Source organism: Coenobita brevimanus, chromosome 65, assembly GCF_032717465.1.
Source record: "Coenobita brevimanus isolate Jiangsu-jjx chromosome 65, ASM3271746v2, whole genome shotgun sequence".
In the NCBI taxonomy this organism is placed as follows: Eukaryota; Metazoa; Arthropoda; class Malacostraca; order Decapoda; family Coenobitidae; genus Coenobita; species Coenobita brevimanus.
The window spans coordinates 46,665,233-46,691,164 of record NC_137018.1 but is presented as its reverse complement, the minus strand read 5'-3'; the positions used below and the strand labels follow the sequence as shown (position 1 = coordinate 46,691,164).

Here is a 25,932-nt window from a genome sequence, read left to right as displayed (position 1 = left end):
TTGTATGGTATACAGTGGATGTATTAGTACTGAACTGTTTTTATGTTGGTTTATTAACCCGTACAATCCCGCTGTTGGCATGGTGCCGACAGTACAAAACGTCTTAAGTAATCCCAGTGACGTGATGGTGCCGACAGCAAAATTCGAGCGTTGTAGCTCGTCTCTAACTGCTTCAATCTAGCTAATTTTTTGCTAGAGAGTAGCTTAATGTATTGGCAACATTGTGCACAAGCACTTGTAGCACTGAGTTTGATTCTGCATGGCTGGGTAACATCAGTGTGCCACTCTGTCACAGTGTTAGAATGTCGCAGAAGTCACGCCATTTTTCCGCCTCACTGGGCTGAAGGAGGTGGTTGAAACTGTCACATTGACCCTCTGTCCCTTCATTTAGTGATTCTATAGAAGAGGAAGACCTGGATGACTCTTCTGGGGAGGAGTATGAGCCAGTGGAGAAGGATATTGAGAATGGGAATTCCCGCGTTCTCTCTCATCCCGCCCAGCTGGGTGGGAAAACATAGCTCACGGCTTGGGAAACTGGGCTAGAAACATGACGGATGGCCATCCTGCACTTATTTCTCCTATAAGAAGTACTTTTTTTTGCTTTTCCTTGATTTATATGTCCTTTTGGATTGTTTTATGCAATAAAATTTTTTTTCGTTTTTGGTCTGGGATTGGGTGGGTATAAAATTGCAAAAATGCTTGGTATGGTATGGGTTAATTGTCATAATATTTATATTGTAAATGAGCACATTTTTTATAATTACTAGTCTTTCATATCATGAAGATTTATCCTGTATGCTATACTCTTTGCAGTGTTCCCAGATATTTCTGTTTCCTGCAAAATTTAGCTACAGTGGAATCTCAAATTTTGACAGTTTAGAATTTGATTAATCAAATTTCGATGCATTTTGGAGTGGTCTGCCTACCTTACTTTTCGATGCAAAGTCGCGTATTTCAATGCTCTCAGGGCCAGACTCCAACCAAAACAAGCAAAAACAATATTTTTGATGCAAACCAAAATGCTAGAAGTGAAGGAAAATTATAAGAAAAAGGATGAACCTAACCTAATATCATATGTGACATGTGCTCTCAGGGCCAGACTCCAATAAAAAAAAAATCAACATCATTTATTCATACAGTACATGAAGCATATGATGAAATGGTTCCGAGACAATTCACTTTCAAGTCAATTCGCCCGTCAGATAATTCCCCGTCAAAACATGGACGATTTCCCGTTAGGACAATTCGCACCCTGGACGATTCCCTGTCATTTTATAAATATTTCATTCATTCATTTTTCATTCATTGCCACACGCCATGTATCCCAGACGGGGTGGCCAAGGGCTTAGAGTTAATTGTTTTACAGGGAGGGGCACTAATCCTCCACCAACCCCACTTGACACGTAGGGATGCCAACAGCATCTGGTGTTCCCAGGCGGTCACCCATCCAAGTACTAACCAGACCCAACGTTGCTTATACTTATTATTAATTAATCAGTACTTTAATAACTCGAAGATATAACAAGAGAAATTAGAGGAAGAGAATCAATAGTAGAAATACAAAAACAAAATGAATTACAGGTGGTAGCAAATACTGTATTGTATGCAGAATACTGAAACGAAGAGAACTACGATAATTGTGAATATAAGGAGCAACATAGAAATGAGCAATAGAAACTGAGAAAAAAAATAGTCATGTTGTTTAAGGACAAGAGCTCCCGAATGGGAATAGGCACCAGCAACAACAAACCATGTGCAAGGCGATGCTCTGTTGTCGGCGGCCATCTTGCGTCTGTCCTGCCAGCAGCCAGCCCTCTACAGCCAAGTTCTGCACTTTCACCCTGTACCTTCCATATGTGGACATGCATTTCACTGCAATTTAGTTGTATGTATTTTCTTTTTATTTTCGTCTCAACTTAGCTGTTTCAAGATGGCAAGCAAGAGTGGTTCTTCGGGTAGCAGTGGTAATGGACGAGAGCAGCCTGGCACCTCTAAATCTTCACAGCCAAAGGAGAAATGGCAATACAGGAAAGGGCAGAAATACACCAAGTTTACACTTGCTGACAGTATGGCAATACAGTGCAGAACTACAGTTACTTAACCACAGTTATAGTTCATAAAGTTTACAGGGGGTGTGGGCAAATTTTTAGGTAGTTAGGTTCGGAGGTCCCGGACCCAAACTAATTTTTCCCATAAGAAGTTCAGTTTAAATTTCGATGTTTTCAATTTCGATGCGATTTTTTGGTACATATCCCCATCGAAATTTGAGAATCCACAGTAGTTTAAATCTTGTGTGAGGAAGAGAAGTATGGAAGTTGGTGAGGTTAGGGGATTGACAAAAGATCGAGCCGGCTGGACGAATGTTCTGAGAAGAAGTGCATGATCAGGGATTTGTCACCTTTTTAACATGACTGTGTCCAGATTGACTCTATCGGATACGTCTGTGTGAAGCTACAGAATGTGGTGAAAGTTTTTGGCTTATCAGATAGATCCAGGATTCTGGGGGCTTGAATGATAAGTGAATGGAAGCAAGGCCCATTGGAGTGGTCAAACTTGGGCTGTCTGGACATTGTTACTCCTCACCGTGCCCTAGGGTGAGGAAGGTGGTCCAGATGATGATGATGTTGAAATCTTGTTTAGTGGGAAATTTGAGGAGTTTGTGAGTTTGGTGGTTTTTGGCTGGTTTCAAGATTTCCTTAAAATATAGATTGTGTAGCTAGTGTGGAAGCCATTTTGGCCTAAGGTGACATAAGACAGAGAGAGGAACAGTAACAAGCATGTAGGCAAGTCTCAAAGTACATAGATTAGTGATCTGGGCCAAGGATTAGTGACTGGTTGAGCCCATCTCCAATACAAGGCACCTAATTTATTGAGGACTCTCAGCCTTTCAGCAATATTGGACCTGGACCAGTGAGACTGAAGCTAGAAGAAATAGTTGTATAGAGTAGACTCAGTAATTTAGTTTCCATTTTGAGCTTGAAATCTCACTTCAGGGGGCGACCATCGTTCTTGCTGGATATTGGCTTTATCGTATCGGGCTTCCCCTCAGTTTATGTGGTATAGAGAGGATCTGCTCTATAGCTAAATTTTCATCGGCTGAGACCAAAGCTTCAGTTTGAGAAAGATTGCCAGGATCAGGATGCAATGGAGGTTGAACATGTGTTCAGTGGGGTAAACATACTGCCCAAATTACTTACAAAGTTGACTCAGCCCTGATGCTATGGAAATACCTTTTTCACATTTGTTTCACAATGGAAGTCAACAGTAAATTTTGCATGAGTTTTGACATTGAAAAGTCCATGCTTAATATAATATTTAGAGGGGTTAGATTATGACATGTAGATTAACACTGCTGTTGGTTATGGATTGGCTAGACATCTGTAAAATGATAATTACTGTAAATGTTGAGGTTTTGCATGCTATTCTGTCATGTAATACATTACAGTGTACATTTTTCAGAGAATGAATGGTTTGAGCTTCATGTTTTTTGCTTTTTGAGGTATAATATAGCATCATATATGTCCACCAGAGATATAATGTTTAAATCATCTTTTCATAATTACGGTACGGCTTATGCTAAATTTTGGATTTGGTGGGAGATTAGTGGTAATATATGGAGGTTTGACATTTTGGGGGGGAGCTTGTTTTCTGCTACATTCAAGCATGTTGGAATATTTTGATTAGGGAACACTGACTCTTTGTAACATTATTGGAGTATAACATGGTCATGAGACACACAGCCATTTAGATTTCATTTCATGCTGTTGTAAATTATTGTGAGAGATTGGCTTACTTATGCATTAACATTACAGTGGACAAGAGTAGGTTCATTCTTAAGCTGTCTTTAGAGAATATAAGAATATTTTTAAGTAGTTGACAGGAACAGATATTAAATCTATTAAGGAAAAAACTTACCTAAGTTCACCAGCAAAGCAGTTTGGGTTTTGGTAGTGACATGTGCCAAGCTTGGAAACCTGTCAAAAATCATCACCCTGTTAACAGTGGGAGTGTCAAGTTTGAGTTGACTGTGATTACAGTCAAGTCGCCTATGGCACGTGCTAGACCCCAAAAAACGAACCACGCTTAAACTATACCTATGGTGCGGCTGCGGCAAGGTTTGAAATGCGCGGGCAAATTCCCATTTCGGCCGGAGAGCAAACCTCAGCCCTCGCCCGTCATTCAAACTCCTCTCATCATGTAGCCAGATCGCTTGTTATCTGATCATCCTCCCATTTTCTGTGCCCATTGTTACGTGTAATACATGCTTTGACTGTGTGGGTGTGTAAAGTGGGAAAAATGGGGAAAGTGGAGTGAAAAGGGGGACTTTGGGCGAACGTCCAGAACCAAATTCCGTTTTTCCCATTGGTTTAGTTATTTAAATGGCATGGTTTTCTATGGCATGGGCACAGTCCAGAACCAGTTAGCCATGCACTAGGCAACTTGACTGTTTTTAGGATTGTTTTTTATGGTACTATACTAAATTATGAGATAAATGAGTATGAAAACCATTGTCCCTTGATTTATACCATATATTTTGAAAGAAAGTGACATTTTGATATGAAGCATCATATGTGCTCAAGACCATGACCGTCATTGCCACTTCAGCTTTTTTCATTAACAGCCGTAAGTATAATAATAATCCCAATATGTTTGTGTATTCTGTATATTTGTTTACCCCTTAGGACCTTCAGCTGGAGTTCTCGCAGCTGTTTGGAGAGAAGCCACCTCCCCCAGCCTCACGGGAATGTATAGACAACCTCACCAGTGTCACACTCCAGATTTCAGGTAAGTTATGCTTCGTGAGATTATTTATTCGTTGCAGGCAGTTCTCATTTTAAGTTGGGGATGGATTCTAATATATCACAACTTTTTCATACAGTTAGTACTGTACATTGAAGGAACTGACAAATCAGTTATACAGATAACCATTGGATTATACAACAAGGCAGTTATCTTGTGTTTTACTGTGAACATGCTGCAATATGAAAAATGGTTAAAAAAAAAAAAAAAAAAAAAAAAAAAAGGCAGCATATGAGGACTTAGTACTGTACACAGAATTATGTATACCTGTACAGGTATTTGATTTTGTTACTTGTATGGACAGTTTTGCTTTTGAAGTGAAGCCAGGGTTTTGAAGGCTTTGATTAAGTGAGAATGATTATGTTCTCTATTTCACTGGGGCATAACATTGGATAGTTTTGCAATATTTTCATGCTTTCCCGGTTTTTGTTTCTGAAACCTATCATACTCCCCAGTGTCATGTGGGAAGTGGGACTAGGATGATGATGATGATGATGATGATGACATGTTTCTGGAACCTGTCATACTCCCCAGTGTCAGGTGGGAAATGGGACTAGGATGATGATGACAACTGTACCATCAGTCATATCTAGAAGACTTGATTATTTCTTTTGTACAGCATACCCTCGTTTTACGATGGTGTGTGGGAAAAAAAAAAAAAAAAAATCACATAGCAGTTTATTGTATATCAGGCAGTTATAACATGGATTTATTGAGGATACATTTTTGGCCAAGGGCCACCCACCCAACAGAGTCCAAAAACAAGTTTCTAACACAGCTTTTAGTTATTTCGCTTCACTGCACTTCACTTGCTGCTGACCACCAAAATTGTCTAAAAATTAATTTCGAACTCACCTAAGCTATTAGTTATTTCACTTCAGTGCTTCACTTGCCACGTGAACTCCAGGACCACATTATTGTTTCATCACTGACAGTACGACACCCAGTAGTGACCAAATTCAAAAGCCATCATGGAGCAAACAGATGACTAAGCTTGTGTTTCAGTGATCATATAAGCAAAAATAGCAGTTGTACATCTACCAGTGAGGCTTCATACAGGATCGTAAAGATTGAATAAGCGAAAATGCCATCAAGTAAAGAATAAAGATCATAACTTTTTCATCATCATACAAGTGATTCATCACGTACTGGTTCATCGTATAATGAGGGTCTGCTGTACTGTGTTACTCTGATGCCCTCATTGTATGTAGATTGTAACATAGCTGAACAACCATTCTGTGATTCCCTTATACTTTTACTCTCTTATTTTTCCTCCCAGTACATCAGCAAGCCATGATTCGATCCATTAATGCTCCAAAATCACGTCTTACTCCTTTTAATGTAGATATGGTTATATGTGATAGTGTAGTGTAACTAAACTTGCAGCCACTGAGAGATGGGGAAAATAAAACTACTGTAAAAATTAATGCCCCAGTCATGAGTTAAAATCAATAAAATGTCCATTCCTCTGATACTGTTCTAGTATTGTAACTCTGTTATTACTTCATGGACATTCCACATCGTTTACGAATGGTATAAAGTGGTATAGTGTGATTGATGTGGGCACTTAGCATTCACTTACTGTAGTGCTGCTCTCAGGTGACTGCATAAAGTGGCAAGCCAAGTGATTTCCTGTAACCCAGGAAACTGTCTGTTATGTTAGGTGATAACCATTCACCTAAGTAATGACCAGTGATTTACTGGGTTAAGGTGGATGGAAAGCTGATGACTGGGAGTGCTGGAGCTCCCGTTTCATCAGCCCTCAGGACTAGTTCCTGACCATCCCCCTTTGCTGAACTTTTTCAGTGTCTCAGTTACACAGAGAGTAGGCCAGCATGCTCTCCAGTACAAATTTCTCTAACTATCTTCACCAAACTACATGCACAGTACACACTACACTTCCTATTCAAAATTCAACAAAAATGGCGTCAATTAATCAAGCCTCGGAGTCCCCAGGGGGGGGGACCATAAATGCCCCCACCATCTGCCCCTCTCCCGGTGACGACTCGAGGTGCCTGGAACCACTGTCAGACTCTCTTCTTCTTCATTTCTGCAACATTCGCGGCCTTTCATCTAACTTTTGCTCTCTTGAGCACCACCTCTCCTCCTCTAAACCTCACCTTCTTTTTCTGACGGAGACTCAGCTGTCTGAGGCAACCGACAGCAAACCCTTTTCTGTATCCTCCTACTTTCTCTATACTCATTTCAAAGCCAAAGGTGGCTGTTGTGTATACATACGCAACGACTTATCTTGCTCTCGTGTTCCTGAACTTGATTCTTCTGAATTCTCCACACTCTGGCTTCGGCTTTCCTGTCATTCTCTGACTAAATATATCTGTGCTGTTTACTTATCCCCTAATTCTACTGACTATCAAAAATTCTTCGACTATCTTACTTCTATGATGGAACACATTCTGTCCATTTCTCCTTTCTCTGAAATCTCCATTCTTGGAGATTTCAATGTTCACCACCACCTTTGGCTCTCCTCTCCTTTCACGGATCCACCTGGTGAACAAGCCTACATCTTTTCTATCCTTAATGACCTAGAGCAGCTTGTACAGCACCCTACCCGTATCCCTGACCGCCTTGGAGAGAGCTCCAACATACTTGACCTCTTCCTCACAACTAATCCTTCTGCTTACTCTGTTAATCTTTTCTCTCCGTTGGGCTCCTCCGATCACAACCTTATTACCTTAACCTGTCCTATCACTCCGGTACGGCCTGTGGACCCTCCAGGGAAACGTCGTCTGTGGCATTTTGGAGCCGCGAACTGGGAGGCCCTCAGGCAGTACTTCTTTGATTTTCCCTGGAATGATTATTGCTTCCATGGCTGTGAGCCATCTGAGTGTGCCTTGCGCAGTACAGAGGTTATTCTCTCGGGCATGGAAGCATATATTCCTTTCTCATATCCTTTGACTAACGCAAGAAAGCCTTGGTTTAATCACGCTTGTTCTAATGCTGTCCGCAACAAAGGGAAGGCCTACAAAAGGTACCGGAGCCAACCCACCCCTGAATCACATCATCTTTACGTTTCTGCCCGGAATCGTGCTAAGTCTGTTCTTCGCTCTACTAAAAATAATTTCATCCATACTAAATGCTCTCAACTCTCCAACTCGAATTCTTCCCGCTCCTTCTGGCACCTTGCCAAAAATCTTTCTAACAACTTTACCTCATCATCCTTCCCTCCTCTTTTCTACTCTGATGGTTCGTAGCTATTTCTTCTACTGATAAAGCAGATCTCTTCGCACAGACTTTCTCCTCCAATTCCACCTTAGACGATTCCGGTGCTGTTCCTCCATCACTTCTCCCCTCTGACTTCCTCATGGCTGACATTAAAATTTCTTCAGTTGATGTATTTTCTGCCATCACTGGCCTCAGTACTAACAAGGCATATGGGCCTGATGGGGTCCCTCCTGTTGTTCTCAAGAACTGTGCTTCTGTGCTTACACCCTGCGTAGGCAAACTCTTTCGCCTTTGTCTGTCAACTTGTACCTTTCCTTCTTGCTGGAAGTTTGCTCTCATTCAGCCAGTCCCAAAGAAGGGTGACCACTCCAAACCCTCCAACTATCGTCCAATTGCTTTAACGTCCTGTATTTCAAAAGTTTTCGAGTCAATTCTTAATAGAAAAATTTTAAGGCATCTTTCCTATCACAACCTTCTTTCCGATCGTCAGTATGGGTTCCGTCAGGGACGCTCCACTGGCGATCTTCTCACCTACCTTTCAGACTCCTGGTCATCCTCCTTTCGGGACTTTGGCGAAAGCTTTGCCATTGCACTTGACATCTCAAAGGCTTTTGATCGAGTCTGGCATAAATCTTTAATTTCCAAACTGCCCTCCTACGGTTTCTATCCTTCTATCTGTGCCTTCATCGCTAGCTTCCTTTCTGGTCGTTCTATAGCCGCTGTTGTAGACGGCCATCGTTCTTCTCCTAGATCTATCAACAGTGGTGTTCCTCAGGGCTCTGTCCTATCACCAACTCTCTTCCTTTTATTCATCAATGATCTTCTAAGCTGTACATCTAACCCTATCCACTCATATGCTGATGACTCCACCCTTCACCTTTCCATTCGGTTCCCACAACGCCCATCTCAACAGTTACTTCAAGAAACAAGGGATGAGGCTATGGCACACCTAATGTCTGACTTGGCTCGTATCTCTGGCTGGGGTAAAAATAATATGGTTGTCTTTAATGCATCTAAGACTCAGTTCTTACACCTATCAACCCGACAAAATCTTCCACAGGTATACCCATTAATGTTTAATAATATTCAGCTTAATCCTGCATCATCCTTGAACATGCTTGGGGTTTCATTTACTCGGGACTTATCTTGGAAAGATCATATTACATCTCTTGTAAAATCTGCTTCCAAGAGATTGGGTGTGCTAAGCCGACTCCGCTCTTTCTTTACCCCTGCACAATTGTTGACTCTATACAGGGGTTTTATCCACCCCTGTGTGGAGTACAACTCTCATGTGTGGGGAGGCTCCCCATATACAGCTCTTCTCAATAGGGTGGAGTCAAAGGCTTTTCGTCTCATTGACTCTCCTCCTCTTACTGACTCCCTTCAACCTCTGTCTCTTCGCCGCACTGTTGCATTTTTATCTCTTTTCTATCGCTACTTTAATGGTCACTGCTCCTCTGAACTGTCTGCTTGCATTCCTCCACTTCTACGACGGGCGCGTAGCACCCGTCTGGCAGCAAACTCTCATCCCTTTTCTGTCCAACTCTCTAATGCAAGAGTTAACCGTTACTCCCAGTCTTTCACTTATGCAACAGGTCAGCTCTGGAACTGTCTCCCTCTATCAGTATTTCCTGCTGCCTATGATCTCCAGTCTTTCAAACGCAGTGTGTCCAGGCATCTCAAAATGATCGGATCTTGAATTTGGCTCTCTGTTGTATTTTGTTTTTCTCTTGGAGGGAACTGTTACTGCGGGCTCATGGCCTTTGGTTCCTTCTTCCTCGCATTAAAAAAAAAAAAAAAAAAAAAAAAATGGGACCCATAAGGGTTCACATCCAAGGGGTTGGTTGCAACTCATTTCCCATGTATAGTAATGTCACTAAGGGGCACGTGCAGCTGGTCACTGTTGCCTTAAATGTCAGGACTGAGTATAGCCCTGAACCACTACGCACTTGATGCAGCAAAGAAGAATTTGATGATGACAGATTAGGTGGTACTTTATGTTGTTGTGATCACAAGCTTGTCTGAACATTAACCTGTGAGACCTTGGGCTGAAGTTGTTTTTCTCCTGGAGTCCACTGTCCTGCATTTGGAGGATGAGGAGGGAGTTGAGGGACTTCTGTACTACCCAGCTATGGAGTCCAGTTATGTATGTGCTACCATGTGAAAGCGTTCCTGTCTTCATTATAAGTCAGGGATGCATTTCATGACTGTCTTCATACAAGGAGGTGTGGATAGGATGATGGATGAATGGAATTTTGATAACTGGTACACTAATGTAAACTGAGGGAAACTGAAATCTAATCTTTGTAGGGAATTGTGGAAAATGAATTGGCAATTTTTCTGCAATTTGCTGTGAACCATTTGGCAAAAAAGGACTGTCAGAAGATACCAACTGTAATGAGGACATACTCTAATGGTATGTGCTTTTAAGTTTCTTTGGTACCCCAAGGTAATTATTTGTGATCCTACAGGAGGGCAGTGTCCAGTGTGCTTGAAGGAATGGACAGCTGGTGATGAAGCCAAGGTGCTGCCATGTAAACATAAGTTTCATGCAACCTGCATCCTCCCATGGCTACAAAAGGTAAATGAAGGCATTGGAGACCTTGGATTGTAGTAAACATAAATGGGACAACTCCTACCATTTTGGTGCTTTTGTTACCTGTTAAACTGTCGGAGGGAGATGCCTTCAGGTGGTGGTGGTATTTTACACCCACTGCAAATTGACTTAGGACCTACACACAGAATTGCTATGGGAGAGTTGTCTGTCTTTACTTTGTGTTTCCACCTGCACCAACTGAATTTTGGGGGCAAGAAGTAACTGGCAACTCCTCTGGTGTTGGCAGGAGGTGGTGAAACACTCAGCACGTCAGTGCTTGGCCAGAAGCGAGAGTGGGAGTATATGTTCCCATCGCTCCGAGCTTGCACCTCCCTCTTTTTTCGTATGCATTACTGTCTGCCCTGTTATTTTCCTAGAGTCGAGTTGTCATGCCTGGAAAGTACTGCTTAAGGGATGAGAGGGTCCGTATCATTGCATGGAGGCAGGATAATGTCCCTATCAACGCGATTTGTGAATGTACTGGACGTGGAAAGTTGACTGTCATGAAGATTCTTGCTGCAGCGTGCAGCGTGCCACCTGATGTCATACCAGAGCACAAGCATGATGGTGGAAAGAAGAGGACGAATTCCAGAGGTACAGATATACTTTTGAAGAGGGAAGTAATCAAGAATCCTCGACTGACAGCAGCAGCATTGAAGAGAATGCATCCCCAGCTGTTACAAGATGTCTCAATTTGAACTATCCAACACTGCTTGCAGAAGGAGCTGGGTTTGCCAAGCCGCACCACAGCCAAGAAACCACTTCTCACTGACTGCATGAAGAAGCAGCGCATTCAATTTGCCAAGAAGTATGCACACTGGACATCGGATGAGTGGAGAAAAGTTATGTTTTCTGATGAAAGCACATTACAAGTGTTCCAGGTGCGTTCTGCCAAGGTTCGTCGCCCTGCCTCCCGTAGTCAATATGACCCTGCTTACATGGTGCCGACTGTTAAGCACCCACACTCAGTAATGGTATGGGGATGTTTCTCTGGTGAAATGGGAAGGGAAGGCCTCTATTTTCTTTCTAAGAACTTGATGATGAATGGTGGCCGGTACATTCAAATTCTGTAAGATCATTTGTTAAACTTTTTTGCTATTCATGGGTGCGACTTTTTCATGCACGATTCAGCTCCATGTCACAAGTCAAGAAAGGTGACTAAATGGCTTCAGGATAATCGGAGTGAGATCCTCGACTGGCCTGGCTACAGTCCGGATCTAAATCTGATAGAAAACTGCTGGGCAAAGATGAAGAAAATCATGGCAGAGAAGAAGACACCCAATCTGGACAACCTCAAGACTGAACTTACAAATGTTTGGTGCAAAGAAATGTCCTTAGATGCTTTAGAGATCTAAGTGATTCTGTGCCAAAATGCATCCAACTGGTCCTGAAAAGCAAAGGAAACATGATTTCATAATAATGAATGGCATTTCATGAACAAACATTGTGATATACTATGATTTTTGTGTTTTTTAATACCTTTTGGAGGGAGGTCCTACATCAATTTGCGGTAGCTGTATGTAGACTCTAGAGCATGGAAGCTGGCCAGATATACAAACTCATATCATCACCATTTCAATTCCCGAATAAACTGAAGTTTGATGGGCTGTAATGACAGCGTAAAGCCTGAAAGAAAATACTGTACAGTAGGCCCATGTTTACTTGGATAATGGGAGGGGGGAGTGAGATCCCCATATAAATGAATTCCTTATAAACGTTCCCATAAGTTGCATTGTTATATGGCTAATGCGGGACAAGACTTCTAGAAATATTTAAGAATTTTCTATTTTGGCCCTGCTGAAAGTTGAACCCCATCAGACACATTCATAAACACGTACACTGAACATCATTAGGTATATTAAAAGTTGATTGTATAAGAATTTTGGTAATAACAATGGAATTCAACTTACCTTGACATAGTAGTACAGTAATGACCAAATCGTGTTGGGAGGGGGGCATCCAAGACTGAAGAGCTACAGGAGGGGGAATGTGCTGTGTCTTGAACCCCTCGAGAGCTGAAACTAGGCCTCAGAGCCCTCAAAATCACTTCCCCCACCATCATCAGATGCGTGCAGTTCAGGGTCGGTTGCAGGAGAAGGTCCGGGCTGTGGGGTGGAAGGAGAGGGTGACTGAAGTGGTGCCAGTCAGCTCATGAAGCGAGTGATAAGTTGCTGTGAGGATTTAGTGATCATCTTATTTAACAGCTGCATCTTATAAGCCACAAGCCTATCAGTGTCTTTATAAATGTCATTCAACCTCTCATTTGGGAGATCCAGGTTCAGTTAGGCATCCTATGTTTGCCTCCTCAAGAATGCAGCTAAATTACTTGTAGGTGGCATCTGTTCCTCTGATATTTCTTTCTCCTTTAGCTGTTCTTCTTCCTCCTATTCATTCATGGTGTCATTCATCATCATTGGCACCACCGAGCCAACACATTGCAGGATATCATCCATCATAATGTCCGTAAAACCTTTTTCCGAGATACGCTTTGCCACCTCCACCACTTCTCTTAGGGCATCTGCCATCATACAGGTGGAACCAGAGGGTAGACAAGGGGCAGTACTGTAGCTTTCTCCGTCTCTGCTCAATTATTTCTGGTGTTACCTTCTGCCAAGCCACCACAGCATCTGCCACAGTCTTTTATGTTACATACCCTCCAGAAATCTTAAAGACTCCTAGCATTTCTTTCATAATCTACATCTTTGAAATTAACACTCAGCCTCCCCCCCCCCCCCCATGCTCACTCTCCAGATCCACTCCCTTATTTGTTGCCACATGCATGGCTTCTTGTGTAGCACTGTAATTGAAGCCTTTGAAATTACCAATGATTTCTTTATACAAATGCTATATCAGACTTGTCTGGGTAACAGAAAGATGTCATTGACTTCTGGGTGACAGGCTTGAAGGTAGGATGGGTGTTCAGGGCAGCTATCGAGATTAAGAATATTATGCCAGGTTATGGTTCTCGTAATATTTTTCTGCAGCTTTCACAAATGTGCCATCAAACTGCTTAATTAGTATAAAGGAAGTGGCCTACCCCTTTAAGTTTGCTTGCCAGTACACTCCTAACTTCCCCACATTTTTGCGTCATTGCTTTAGAGCAAGCTGCTTTGTGGATTACTAATGATTTCACTTTGCAGTTCCCACTGGTATTTACTGCAAAAACAAAAGTGATCTGTTCTTTGGATGCCTTGTAGCTTGGGGGCCAAGGTCTCCTCCTTCATGAGAAAGATGCTAGACAGGAACCGTTTCCAAAAATGTGTGGTTTTGTCCGTATTAAACACCTGTGACATGCTGTAATCTCCGTCTCTTAAATGCGACAGGAAATGCCCTTGCCACCCTCTTGTCCACTCCCTCAGATAAGCCTTGAGCACTAGCATGCCTAAGCTGCTTGTGAGCACAAAACTTTGATAATCAACCTTTGCAAGCCATGAATGGAGGTGGGTGGCAGATATTCATCACATTCACAGCCATGATTTAAGTTTCCCTGGCCTCTGTTTGTATAACATCATTTTCAGTAGGCACTTCCACCTCACATTGTGTGTATGCATATATAAGTACAAGCTTCAGGAAAAATATATTGGTAGGAGACGGGATCTTTATTTTGTTTTTGTTGATTTGGAAAAGGCCTTTGACAGAGTCCCTAGAGAGGTGGTGAAGTGGGCAATGAGAAAGCTTGGCTTGGAGGAGTGGCTGGTTAGGGTGGTTATGGCCATGTATGTGGGTGCTCACACCCAGGTGAGAGTGAATGGAGATTTGAGTGATGAGTTTTCCGTGAATGTTGGTGTGCATCAGGGGTCAGTCTTGAGTCCCATGTTGTTTATCATGGTACTTGAAGCCCTTTCACGTGACTTTAGAAACGGACTCCCGTGGGAGTTGTTGTATGCTGATGATTTGGTGTTGATTGCAGAGAATGAAAGGGAGGCGGAGGAAAGGTTTAGGAAGTGGAGAGATGGTATGGGGCAAAAGGGTTTAAGGGTAAATGCAGATAAAACAAAAGTGATGATATCTAGGGTTGGTGGCGGTACTGTCAAAGACGAGGGAGAGTGGCCATGCGCAGTTTGCCACAGGGGCGTGGGAAGTAATTCCATCTTGTGCGGTGTGTGTGATAAATGGGTGCATAAGAGATGTAGTGGTATCAGAGGTAGACTGCGAGATAATGCTGATTTTATGTGTACGGCGTGCCGGGGTGAGCAGGTGGAGATCGTCAGACGTGAAAGGATTGAACTTGCTGGTGAATCTCTTGAGTGTGTGGAAGAGTTTTGTTATTTAGGAGACATGTTGTGTGCTGGAGGTGGGGCTGGAGCTAGCTCTGTGGCTAGGGTGAGAAGTGGTTGGAAGAAGTTCAGGGAGCTCTTGCCTCTCCTGACATTGAGGGGGCTCTCCCTACGTGCTAAGGGATCTTTGTATGCAGCGTGTGTTAGGAGTGTAATGCTGTATGGCAGTGAGACCTGGGCAGTGAAGGAGGAAGACATTCGCCGGCTCAGACGTACAGAAATGACAATGATTAGGTGGATGTGCAGTGCGTCCCTGTGTCCAAGGCCTGGAGGGGCTGGGTTTACAATGGAAGAGTTGAGAGGTAGGATGGGACTGGAGTGTATTGGTGTTGTGATGAGGAGAGGTAGATTGAGGTGGTTTGGACATGTGGAGAGGATGGGGGATGATAATTGGGTGATGAAGGTGAGAAGTGTTAATATTTGGGGTGGGGTTATGAGGGGTAGACCGAGAAAGACATGGGACGAGGTCATTAAGTGTGACCTTAGGGTTAAGGGACTGAACAGGGAGGCTGCAATGGATCGTGCAGCGTGGAGAGCCGCCATTAGGTGACCAAGGCCGACACATGCAAGCATGTTGGAGCCTTTAAAAACGAAAACGAAAACGAAGGGCACAACCTTTTTCAGTCTTGATCAGTACCTTATTCACTTCACATGATCATTTTCCAGCATCCCGCCACCTACCCAGCCTGATGGTCTGCTCCACCTTAGCCCTGTATAAGTCCATGGTCCATACAATTGGTTCATTAATCTTGTCAAACTTTTCGTTGTCCACCACTTGTTCATCAACATTTAAGCGCTTGAGAATTTCACACACACACACACACACACACACACACACACACACACACACACAGGACATGTATACACTGCTTGCAAATATGAGAATAGCATTCACATACATAAATGAAGACATGCTAAGAAAGATAATAACATCATTCATCAGACCAACCCTGGAGTATGCATCAGCAGTCTGGAGACCTCATCTCAAAAAAACACATAGATAAGATTGAAAACGTACAAAAGGCCGCTACAAGGTGGGTACCAAGCTTAAGGGATCTAAGCTACGAAGAAAGACTAAAAAGAAACTGAATCTACCAACACTACAGGAGAGAACAAAAAGAGGTGACATGATTATGCTATATAAATGCATATCAGGGAAGGAGAAAATAGACATAAATGATTACATAACCTATGGGGATGCACCAGCAAGAGGACACTGCAAAAAACTGCATAAAAAGAGAGGTGATAAAGACATAAGGAAATTTAGTTTCCCAAATAGAGCAATTGATCAGTGGAATGCACTACTGAATGAAATAGTGTGTGCCAAAACAATTCACAGATTTAAGGATATGTATGATAAAAATGGTTTTAAGACACGGGACAGTACGAGCTTGACTCATTTCTGTAAAGATACAATTAGGTAAGAACACACACACAAACACACACATACACACACACATACACACACATACACACACACATACACACACATACACACACACATACACACACACACACAAAGTAGGTAAGTGGCATTCATTTGCCCTTTATACCACTGAGGGTTATTCTGGTGTGTGGGGTCATCATGGTTCACTTAGTGCAGGAGATGTGTTACACTGATGGCAGATTACACGGGATTCTGACACCTGCATGGGTCTAGGCCAGGACACAATACACGGTCAGCATGGGTGGAAGGAACAGGGTAAGGATGCCCAGAGAATTATGGATGCATGTGTCAAGGCCATGATGTCAGTGTCTCGTGACCATCACATCACTGCACTGGTATTTTGAATGTTTGGATTCCCCCCCCCCCCAATAATCTGCCCTCATAAACCTAAGAAGGGCCAACATAGAAGGTAGAAGGGTGGAGATTGGGGGTGCCATGTAAAGGATGGTTTGTGTAATTAATGCCCACATAAAACATGAACACACTGAATGTGGGAGTACCTGGCAGAAATTGCCAGCTTTCTCTAGTCCTGCACTAGGACATCCATGAGCTTTAAACCAGGCATATATATTATCAGACTTCATTGTTTGCAGTGGCTTGTTGGGTGACATACTCATTGACAGTTGTTGTCTGCTCTGTTCAAGCATGGACTGCCTGTGGCTTAAATCTCTTCATCTCTGCTATAGCTCATCATCAATTTTTTCTTGCTGCTACAAGACCATTGCCTTCTGATTAAAGGAGTGCCCTTGGAATGAAGGGGGTAACAAAGCCTCCTTGTAACTCCTTCTGTTCACAAAATCTCATAAAATTACTTCTTTTATATTTTTTATTCTTGCTTTCCCAAGATGAATTTATCCAGCTTACAAGAGATCGTACTGAAATGCTGACAGAAAAACTACTTTAAAAGAAGAATAGCTGTATTCCATCTTCCTCTCCCTCACTGGGTTCTGCTCACATGATTTATCTCTTGCCTTTCATCCCCACAGACCAACTCTTGTCCCATGTGCCGCCATGAGTTGCCCACGGACGATGAGGATTACGAGGAGTATCGCAGACAGAAGGTAAGACAAGGCAGTGGGGGCAGCTACACTTGCAGGGAGTGGTAGGCCACAGACTCTCACTCCTTATCTTCTTGCTGTCTAATGCATGAGTGGACCAATACCCTCAGTCTCTCTTGTACACAACTATACTCCATTTAATCAAATTTGGCACCATCATTGATGTCCTCAACACCTGTAGTGTTGATGTAAATCCTCAGCATTAGGTAAACCTCTATGTTTTACCTTGAGAACCAATATATGAAGGCAATACAAAAAAACGTATCCGGTACCGAGGACTTTTCTCAGTGCTACAGGTGATAAGGACATCACTGATGGTGCCAGACTTGGTGAAATGGAGTATAGTCACCCGTGGAATTGTATTTCTCAGTCTTTCTCACTGCCTGTGACCTTCAGTCTCCTAAATGTAACGTGCTCAGCAGTCTCAGAATGAACAGATCTTGGCTTTGGCTGTCTTATTCAATTTTCTTTGGAAGGATAAAATTTTATACTTTTTTTTTTATTCTATTAAAAGAATCCAGACACAGAGCTGCTGGGTAAATTAAACCCACATAATAAAATGGTGTTTATGTTGAGGAAAGAAGGATCAGCACAACAACCAACATGTTGGTATGTAGGTTTCTTTCATCCACTTGGCTTCAGAAAGTCATATTTACATGGACTTAGAAGGCTTAGTAGTATGCCTTCCTCACCAGATTATTCCTGTGTAGGGCATATATTCCCTTGTATGTCATGATCCATGTACAGCATACAAACATCAGTACAGATTTATAATATTATAAGTTTAAATCAATATTCATGAGAGCATTAACCCCTAAAGGCCATTGTCTGACAGTCATCAGGTTTGGGTCCTGCTGTGTAGAGTCCTAATACTGACGATAGTAAACAGGCTGAATATACTGTATACAGAATATTTATCTTGAATATTTTTTTTTTTTTTCCATGCCCATTCCTTCAACTTGTTTTATGCCAAGGCACACAATTCATATTGATTTTAGTGATTTCAGTAAGGTTGTTTAGCAAAAATATTGTATTTTCCAAAATTTTCCTATTTTCGTCCATATGCGAGGGGTGACGTTTATCTTTGACGGTCGATAGTGTGGTAACCATTTGTCTTATGAGAGTGAAATAAACATTTTCAGGTGTGTGAGTTCAAGCTCTTGTTATCTGTAAGACCAAAATTTGCCTTGGTGAAACTCTTCCATCTGTCTATGGGTGATTCTACACTGCGTGACAAACCAAATTGTTTCTTGTTCACCAGGAAACCATTTATTATGCTGGGTGGTAACTATATAACCAAACTATGGGGCCTCATGGTTTACTGGGTAATTAATGCGTTTCAGCTGGATTGAGCCTGTGTAGGTTTATATCCAACAGGTGGTTGGAGTTTATTGCTCACATAATGCCACTCAGGGATGAGTGAGACTGGTAACTCTCATCTTAAATGTCAGGACCAATTTTCCTAGCCCTGGGATTCTACGCCTCTTATAGGACAACACAGGATTAGATGATGAAATGTAATGATGTGGAAGTTGAAAAATTGGACCCAAAATACGGCGGGGGGGATAGTCAGAGTGGGAGATTTGCGGTCTTTAGGGGTTAAGGTGCAATATGCAATTTTTGTGGTAGGTGGGGACACTCACCATCCACTCACTCGATATAGTGCTGCTCTCGGGTGTCTGCCCTTTCCTCTCCTCCATCCTTCTTTCCCTCCATCCTCTTCTGTCTTTCTTTCTTTCATTCTTTCCTCATCCTTCTGCCTACGGGTGACTTTACACTCCCTTTTCTGTCTTTCTTTCCTTCATTCTTTCCTCCTCCTCCTGCTTGTGGATGACTCTACACTGAGTGACAAGCCAAATGATTTTCTGTACACCAGGAAACCATTTACTACGCTGGGTGGTAACCACATAGCCAAATTTTGGCGCCTGGTGGTTTAGTGGGTAATTATTGCACTCCAGTCGGAATGAGCCGATGAAGGTTTATATCCAAGGGATGGTTGGGGTTTATTGCTCATGTAATGCCACTCAGGGATGAGTGAGGCTTGTCATTCTCATTTTAAATGTCAGGACCAACTTGCCTAGCCCCGGGCTGCTACACTCCTCATGGGGCAACGTAGGATTGGATGGTGAATAATGAATGAATGAATGTATCTCCAATAAAGAGGTTCTAGGGAGAGTGTGTGTGTGGTTGGGTGGGAGGGTGGGTGGAGTTTTTAGAGCCATCAGAACTCATCCCCACAGTGATAGTTAAAAAAAAAGAAAGATAATATCAGAATTCACACTTAGGCAGGGAGGAAGACTGCTTAATTCAGAGTATAGTAAACTCCTCCGGTAACGAACTCTGATATAGCAGATATCAGATTTGATGAATGTCATGAAGCCCACTGAACTTTCATCGGCTGTAACGAACAATGTCTGTGAAATGGAGTACAATGGATCGCAGTACGTGTGTTTCCTACTCTTTTTACGCCAATCTGGCCTGAAATTGCCCTCTCCTCATTGTGATTGCCAAGTTGCAATAGCAGACTGTATACAGTAATATGGTACTAGTCATGAAGGATATGAATTAAGGTGCAAAGGAGCAAAATTGTTGGCCAAGTTAGTGTAAAATGGGTATAGTTTGCATTTTTAGTACCAGAATATGCTATTGTACTAATTTATATTCAAGCATGTGCTTGAAATCCCACCTGGGGGGTGGGGGGGTGCTTGGATATACAGTAACAGGTTATTGGCTTTGATGAACCTGGCTTTCCCCCCAGTTAGTCAATTATAGTTAGGGCCTACTGTATATCAGTTCTGTATGCTACAGACTAAGAATATTTCTTTGTCACTGTGCAGATCTTGTCGCTGGGTATTTTAACAGTGATATTGCATATATTTATCTTTTCCACTCCATGTATTTATCTTTTCCTTTCCATGCTCTGATTCCATCCCATTCCATTATAATACTGTAATGGGAAACTGTGTTAGGATGGTAACAGTAATCACAGTGGTATTTGGGACAAAACAAAGTCTTCAGTGGGTTGGTTTCAGTAGAGGTGGAGGTAATCATTTAAATGAAGTACTTAGACAGGCCTCACACCTTGAATTAATTCTCAATGTAAATCATGAGGCAATAGATAGGCAGGGAGAATGTTTTTATTGCTGTTGTTTTAACCCTTCGAAGCAAGTGAATGTAAACCAGATGGAGTGCAGGATTTGAATGCTTAGGTCAGGAGCTTTCAGAAATCTTTTATTGAGTTTGTGGTGAAGGATTGTCTTTGTTATAAGAGTGAGATGAGCAAATGTGCTGTATCTGAGGAATTTCAGAGTGAATTGTTGGTGAACTATATATTAATGTTGTGAGAGAAGGTGGCTTTCAGTGTGATGTGTTGGTGAATAAAGAGACATGAGATGGTGAGAAAATTTGAGTAGTGTACCTTGTTTCAGAAAAGAGGATATTGTGCAAAGGAAGTGGACATTTGAATGACACAGGGAAGAAAGATAACTGGTGCTATGAAGGTCTTGGTATGGAACAGGTCTGAGTTTGGAGACTGCAGTGGGACCATATGAAGGTGTGTTAGTGCCCAGATTAACATTTGATTGTGAGACTTCAGTGATGTGGGTGTAAGATTTGGGTGTAGTGTGAAAAAATAAGGTTAGGAGTACGTACAGTGGAAATGGGCTTTTTTGAGGAATTAGTGTGGAGTTCATAGATTGGATAGGATAAGAAATATTTTGATCCTTGAAGATGTTGAGTAAGAAAATTTGATGACAAGAGAGTTGAAGAGAACAAGTATAAATGGTATGGTTACATGGAGACAGTAGATGAAAGTAGGGTGGTGAAAAGAGTGTTTGTGGGCAAGTTTGTAGGTAGAAGGAAGCATGGTAGGCTAAGCAGGTGTGTGGATATGGTGTCATAATAGAGCGTGTAGGAAAACAAAGTATAAAAGTTGATGAGGCTAGGAAACTGACAGATCAGGGCGATTGGATGAAAAGTATGGTGGAGCATTGACAGTGGTTTGACACTTTTTCTTCTTCTTCTTGTCCTTCTCCTTTATTTGATGGCTGATGGATTAACGTGATCTTCCAGGTACGTGGAACACTTCTATAAAGAAAGTGATTGCAGCTGGTTAGGCCTGTAATGAGGAGCCAGAATATAAGGTGCTGCTGTTGATAGTTTTCTGTCTATTGCGCCCTGTATTCTTACTTTTTTAGACCCTACCTCATTCCATCGTTAGGTTGCTAAAAGAGGTCAGGATAATTGTGATATTACAATTAGGAATGTACATGTGACACTGTTTGTTGTTTACTATACCATAATCAATTTGTTATGCATGTACAGTGTACTGCAGTGAATCAAATAATCAGTTCATATCAAGAAAAAGCATACCATGTCTCCTCTCAAGAAACCCTCATACTGAGGATGGTCATGGAAATGCATAAGTTTTTCTCTGGATTATGCTCTTAAACATGTGCCAAAACTTAATACTTTCCAGCAGCTATTGGAAACTGTTGATAGTGAAAGCACTCTTAGGTGCAAAATGCAAATTGTATTAGTGTGAAGGTTTCAGTTTAGGTTTTGGGAGTGTACAGGGGATCTGTTATAACTGTAACAGTGTGCTCCTTATTATTATACAGCACTGTACTTATATTGCATTAGTGAGCCTTCTAATGTTGTAAACTTTATATTTCCCAACAGAAGCGAGCTAAGGACAGAGAGGCAGAACTGGAGGTGCTACATAACTCGATGTTCTCGTAGCAGCAGGAAGTGAGAACTCCATAACACACCCACTGACACAACACACACCAACTGCCAGTATACAGTACAGTATATATATGCAGTAACAATTTCATACAGCACTTTCACATGGACTACTTGTGAATCACCATATAAGTGTGTTTGTGTGTGTTTTATTAATCTGTATATTTTTTTCTTGCAGTATTTTCAAGCCCTGAAAGATAAGTGACTGAATGTATAGCTCATTTCACAGGGCACTTTGTTGAAGAATTCTTATTCTGCACTTTCTTTTTTCTTGGTTCTGGATCTTTCTCACAGTATATGTAATACTATACAGTACTGTAGTTGGAATTTGGGAAGTATGAGGATCATCATTTGAGTAGCTGCAATTTCCATTCACAGAAGTCAGGAAATCCAGACAAAAACTTTCTGATGTAGGAAAATTTTAATTTACTCATCTTAAATGTCAGGACCAACTTGCCTAGCCCCTGGCACCTATGCTCTTCATGGGGCAATGCAGGATTAGATGATGATGATGAATCCAGTACATATTATAAACCTCCAAATCCCATCTATTTGAAAATGTGGTTAGCTGTATTGATTTTGATGACAGAGTTGTGTGAAATGGTATTCATGTATATACAGCATTGTGTATCTAATGTGCTTTTAAAGTTACACTCGACCCTTGATTTGGCGGACCCCTGCTTCCCGGATTTTGGTTTTTCCCAGACACGGGCTGAGGCCAGACAATATTATCAAATGCCAGATAAATGCCTGTACAAGTCTGGGATTCTCAACAAAAGTACAGTCATTATTCTCTCATATAAAACTATGAGCAGTCTGCTGCACAACACAGTACAATTTTGGCAAGGTTTTGACTCAATAAAGGCCATTTGTAACACACACAAGAAATTATTTTCATACATGAAACGCATCTTGGCCACCAACCTGCTTCACGCCACCAGCTCCTACCTCATGGCAATATCCCATTTGCCTCTTACCATTCTCAAATGCCACTATATATAATTTATTGCATAACACAGTAAAGTTTAAGGGAGGCTTGGACTCAGTAACATTCATCAGTAATAAAAAAAAAAAGAAATTCTTACGGACGAAGTCAATGGGATCCATTCCTACTCACTTTGGTCACCCTACTCGGTGTGACTAAATACCGAATTGGCACTTTTCACTGGAAAATATTTTAATTTTTTTCACCACATTGGCTCATACACACCTAATTATGTGAAATCTACTTAAACATTTTTACTTAATATAACTTATTAAAAAATTAGGTTTCAGAGCTAAAATGCACGAATGTTAGCAGATATATCTCCTTCAGATTGCAGTGTTAGGTGGTTTAGCCATGTGGAGAGGATGGAGGGTGAAAGACTGACAAAGAGGGTGTATGTGAGTGAGGTGGAGGGGGGAAGAGGGAGGGGGAAGCCGCGGATGAGATGGAGGGATGGGGTGGAGAGGTATATGAGAGAGGGGGGTGTGAGTTGGGAGTGGGGCAGTGAAATGGCGGGGGACAGGGCGACGTGGAGGCGATTTGTTTGTGGCCACCCCGAACGGGATTGAGGTGTCTGGCAATAGATGGATAGATACTGTAGATAGATCGTCAGCACACCTTGACAGGCTTCTGTTTTGCATAAATATTTATTTTGAGAATAAAAAAAATGTATCTGCATGGTATATCGATATTTTTCCAAAACAAAAGTCCGTCAAGGTGAGTTGTTAGGCTAGAGGCAAAACACTAATTAAGAAATTTTCACTCTGAATCCTGATTTTGTATTAATAATTAAATTAAGCATAAACTTTTGACTGAATTTCAAATAATTAGGTGTACAAACATATATGGTGATAAAGATTAAAATATTTTCCAATTAAAATTGCTGATTCTGTCCAAGATCGAGATCACATTCGATGACTGTTTGTATCTCGATCAGCTGATTACAGGTTGGCCAATGTTAGATATTTCCCCTTCAGATCATCAGGATGCCTTGACAGACTTGTATTTTGCATCAGTATTTATTTTGAGTACAAAAAAATGTATCTGCATTGTAAATTGATATTTATTACAAAACAAAAGTCTGTCATGGCGAGTTCTTAGTCTAGAGGCAAAACATGCTAACTTTCAAGAAATTTTCTCTCTGAATCCTGATTTTGTATTAATAATTAAATTAAGCATAAAATTTTGACTGAATTTCAAATAATTAGGTGTGCAAACCTATATGGTGATAAAGATTAAAATATTTTCCAATTAAAATTGCCGATTCGGTCCAAGATTGCATGTTTGTTTCTCAGTCAGCTGATTAGTGGTTGACTGACCTTGTGGTGCTCCATTCCTTGCTCATTTTCCTCTTTTTCCTCAGCTTTCTGATCTTCTATCATACCTTCCACATTCTTGTCAACAACTGTCTAAACAACCATTCTTAGGGTTGTAGCTAGCAAAATACAACTATTGTGTCAGTCATTATTATTGATATTGCCTCAGTGTTATTATTTTATGTACTATGTATAATAGTTATGTTGGTATAGATAGCCTATATTCCAGAATGCTCTAGATTATCAGAACAATTGCCGGACAACATTGGAGAATTCGGACAAAGTATGGTACAGTGCCCTCGCGTCCAACACGGTAATATTGTCATGCATGGGTCACGTGTTGGACCAAAAACGTGTTGGACAAACAATAGAGCTTATGGGGAAAAATGAATTATGTCAGCAACCCTAGGAAAAGTCACCCTAAATACCGACCATATACCTATACATATATTGGTACTATTGTAAATTATAATAAATGGTACTATGCTATGAATGATAACTAACCTTTTAGGATAGTGTTGGTGGGCTTGCTGGGAATGGAAGGTGGTATCCAAGGCTGTAGGTAGTCCTACTGGGTCCCCAGAGGATGGCTGCTGGCGTCACTAGCGGGTAATGGCTGTTGCCCCTCCTCAACCTCCCTCATAAGTCCTTCGAAATCACACTCAGAATCACTGTCTTCATCCACAGCCATGGAAGGTCCTGCTTCTGCCTGTCCTAGCACTCTGTAATCCTCGGCAAAGGGCATGTTTCTCACACTGTTGCCAGAGCCCCGTCTCGTGACTGTGGAAAGTGATCGCTGTCGCTGACTCGGTAGAGAATAAGGAGAAGCAACTTTGTTTATAAACTGGTACACACGCCGATGAGAAGGGTTTCAAAACGATTGATATTTATTCAAAAATATTAATATGTATTCAGTGTCAGGCTAAATGTTCAATGCTGTAGTACGATACATTCTCTGTCAAGTTGCCTGGGTTTTGGTCACACTGTTTTGCCTGTCGTATCCTCGGCAGGAATCCATCTAGATGAATTCCAGATGCCCATGGTATCGTCGGCAATTTTACCACGTTACCGTTCCGATTTACCATTGTATCCTTGGCAAACCTGGTATGAAGTGCCGTGTGATAGCCTTTGGCTGTCATGGTTTTTATTACGGTCCTCGCGTGACAGCAGAAGCGTTTTTAATTGGGCGGCATCACGATCACGTCACGATAGCGGGCGGGGAAGGCTACTTGATCAGAAGTTTTCATTGGCTATCATCATCATGGGAATGTCCAGTATGACCGTGTTGGACCGGGGGTGATCGTGCTAGAGGTGAACTCTGCGGATTTCGCCCACTTCTCGGAGCTCTGTGCGTGTTATGCTAACACACTCGTGTTGCAGTAATTAAATCGTATTAAATAATACTAATTATTTGCTGTCTGTGCTTGACGTGAATCGTGCTGGACAAACGCGTGTTGAACCCGAGGGTACTGTAATAGTCCAGGGAATGGTATGTGGGGCCGGACTTTTGCCATTCCTGGACTGGTC

The 25,932-nt window shown here is 41.8% G+C and overlaps 1 protein-coding gene across 2 annotated transcripts in view; it reads left to right on the top strand.

The window, feature by feature from the left end:
- The window catches only part of LOC145404846 (E3 ubiquitin-protein ligase RNF181-like), a 28,569-nt gene extending 5,090 nt beyond the window's left edge, over nt 1–23,479 (top strand). For both annotated transcript variants that reach the window (XM_080276345.1, XM_080276344.1), the window contains exons 3-6: nt 4,683–4,785; nt 10,455–10,564; nt 17,290–17,364; nt 22,042–23,479. In XM_080276345.1, coding sequence (XP_080132471.1) covers nt 4,683–4,785; nt 10,455–10,564; nt 17,290–17,364; nt 22,042–22,101 — 348 coding nt within the window. In that variant the 3' untranslated portion in view covers nt 22,102–23,479. The remainder of the gene's footprint in view (nt 1–4,682; nt 4,786–10,454; nt 10,565–17,289; nt 17,365–22,041) is intronic.
- The last annotated feature ends 2,453 nt before the right edge of the window (nt 23,480–25,932 follow it).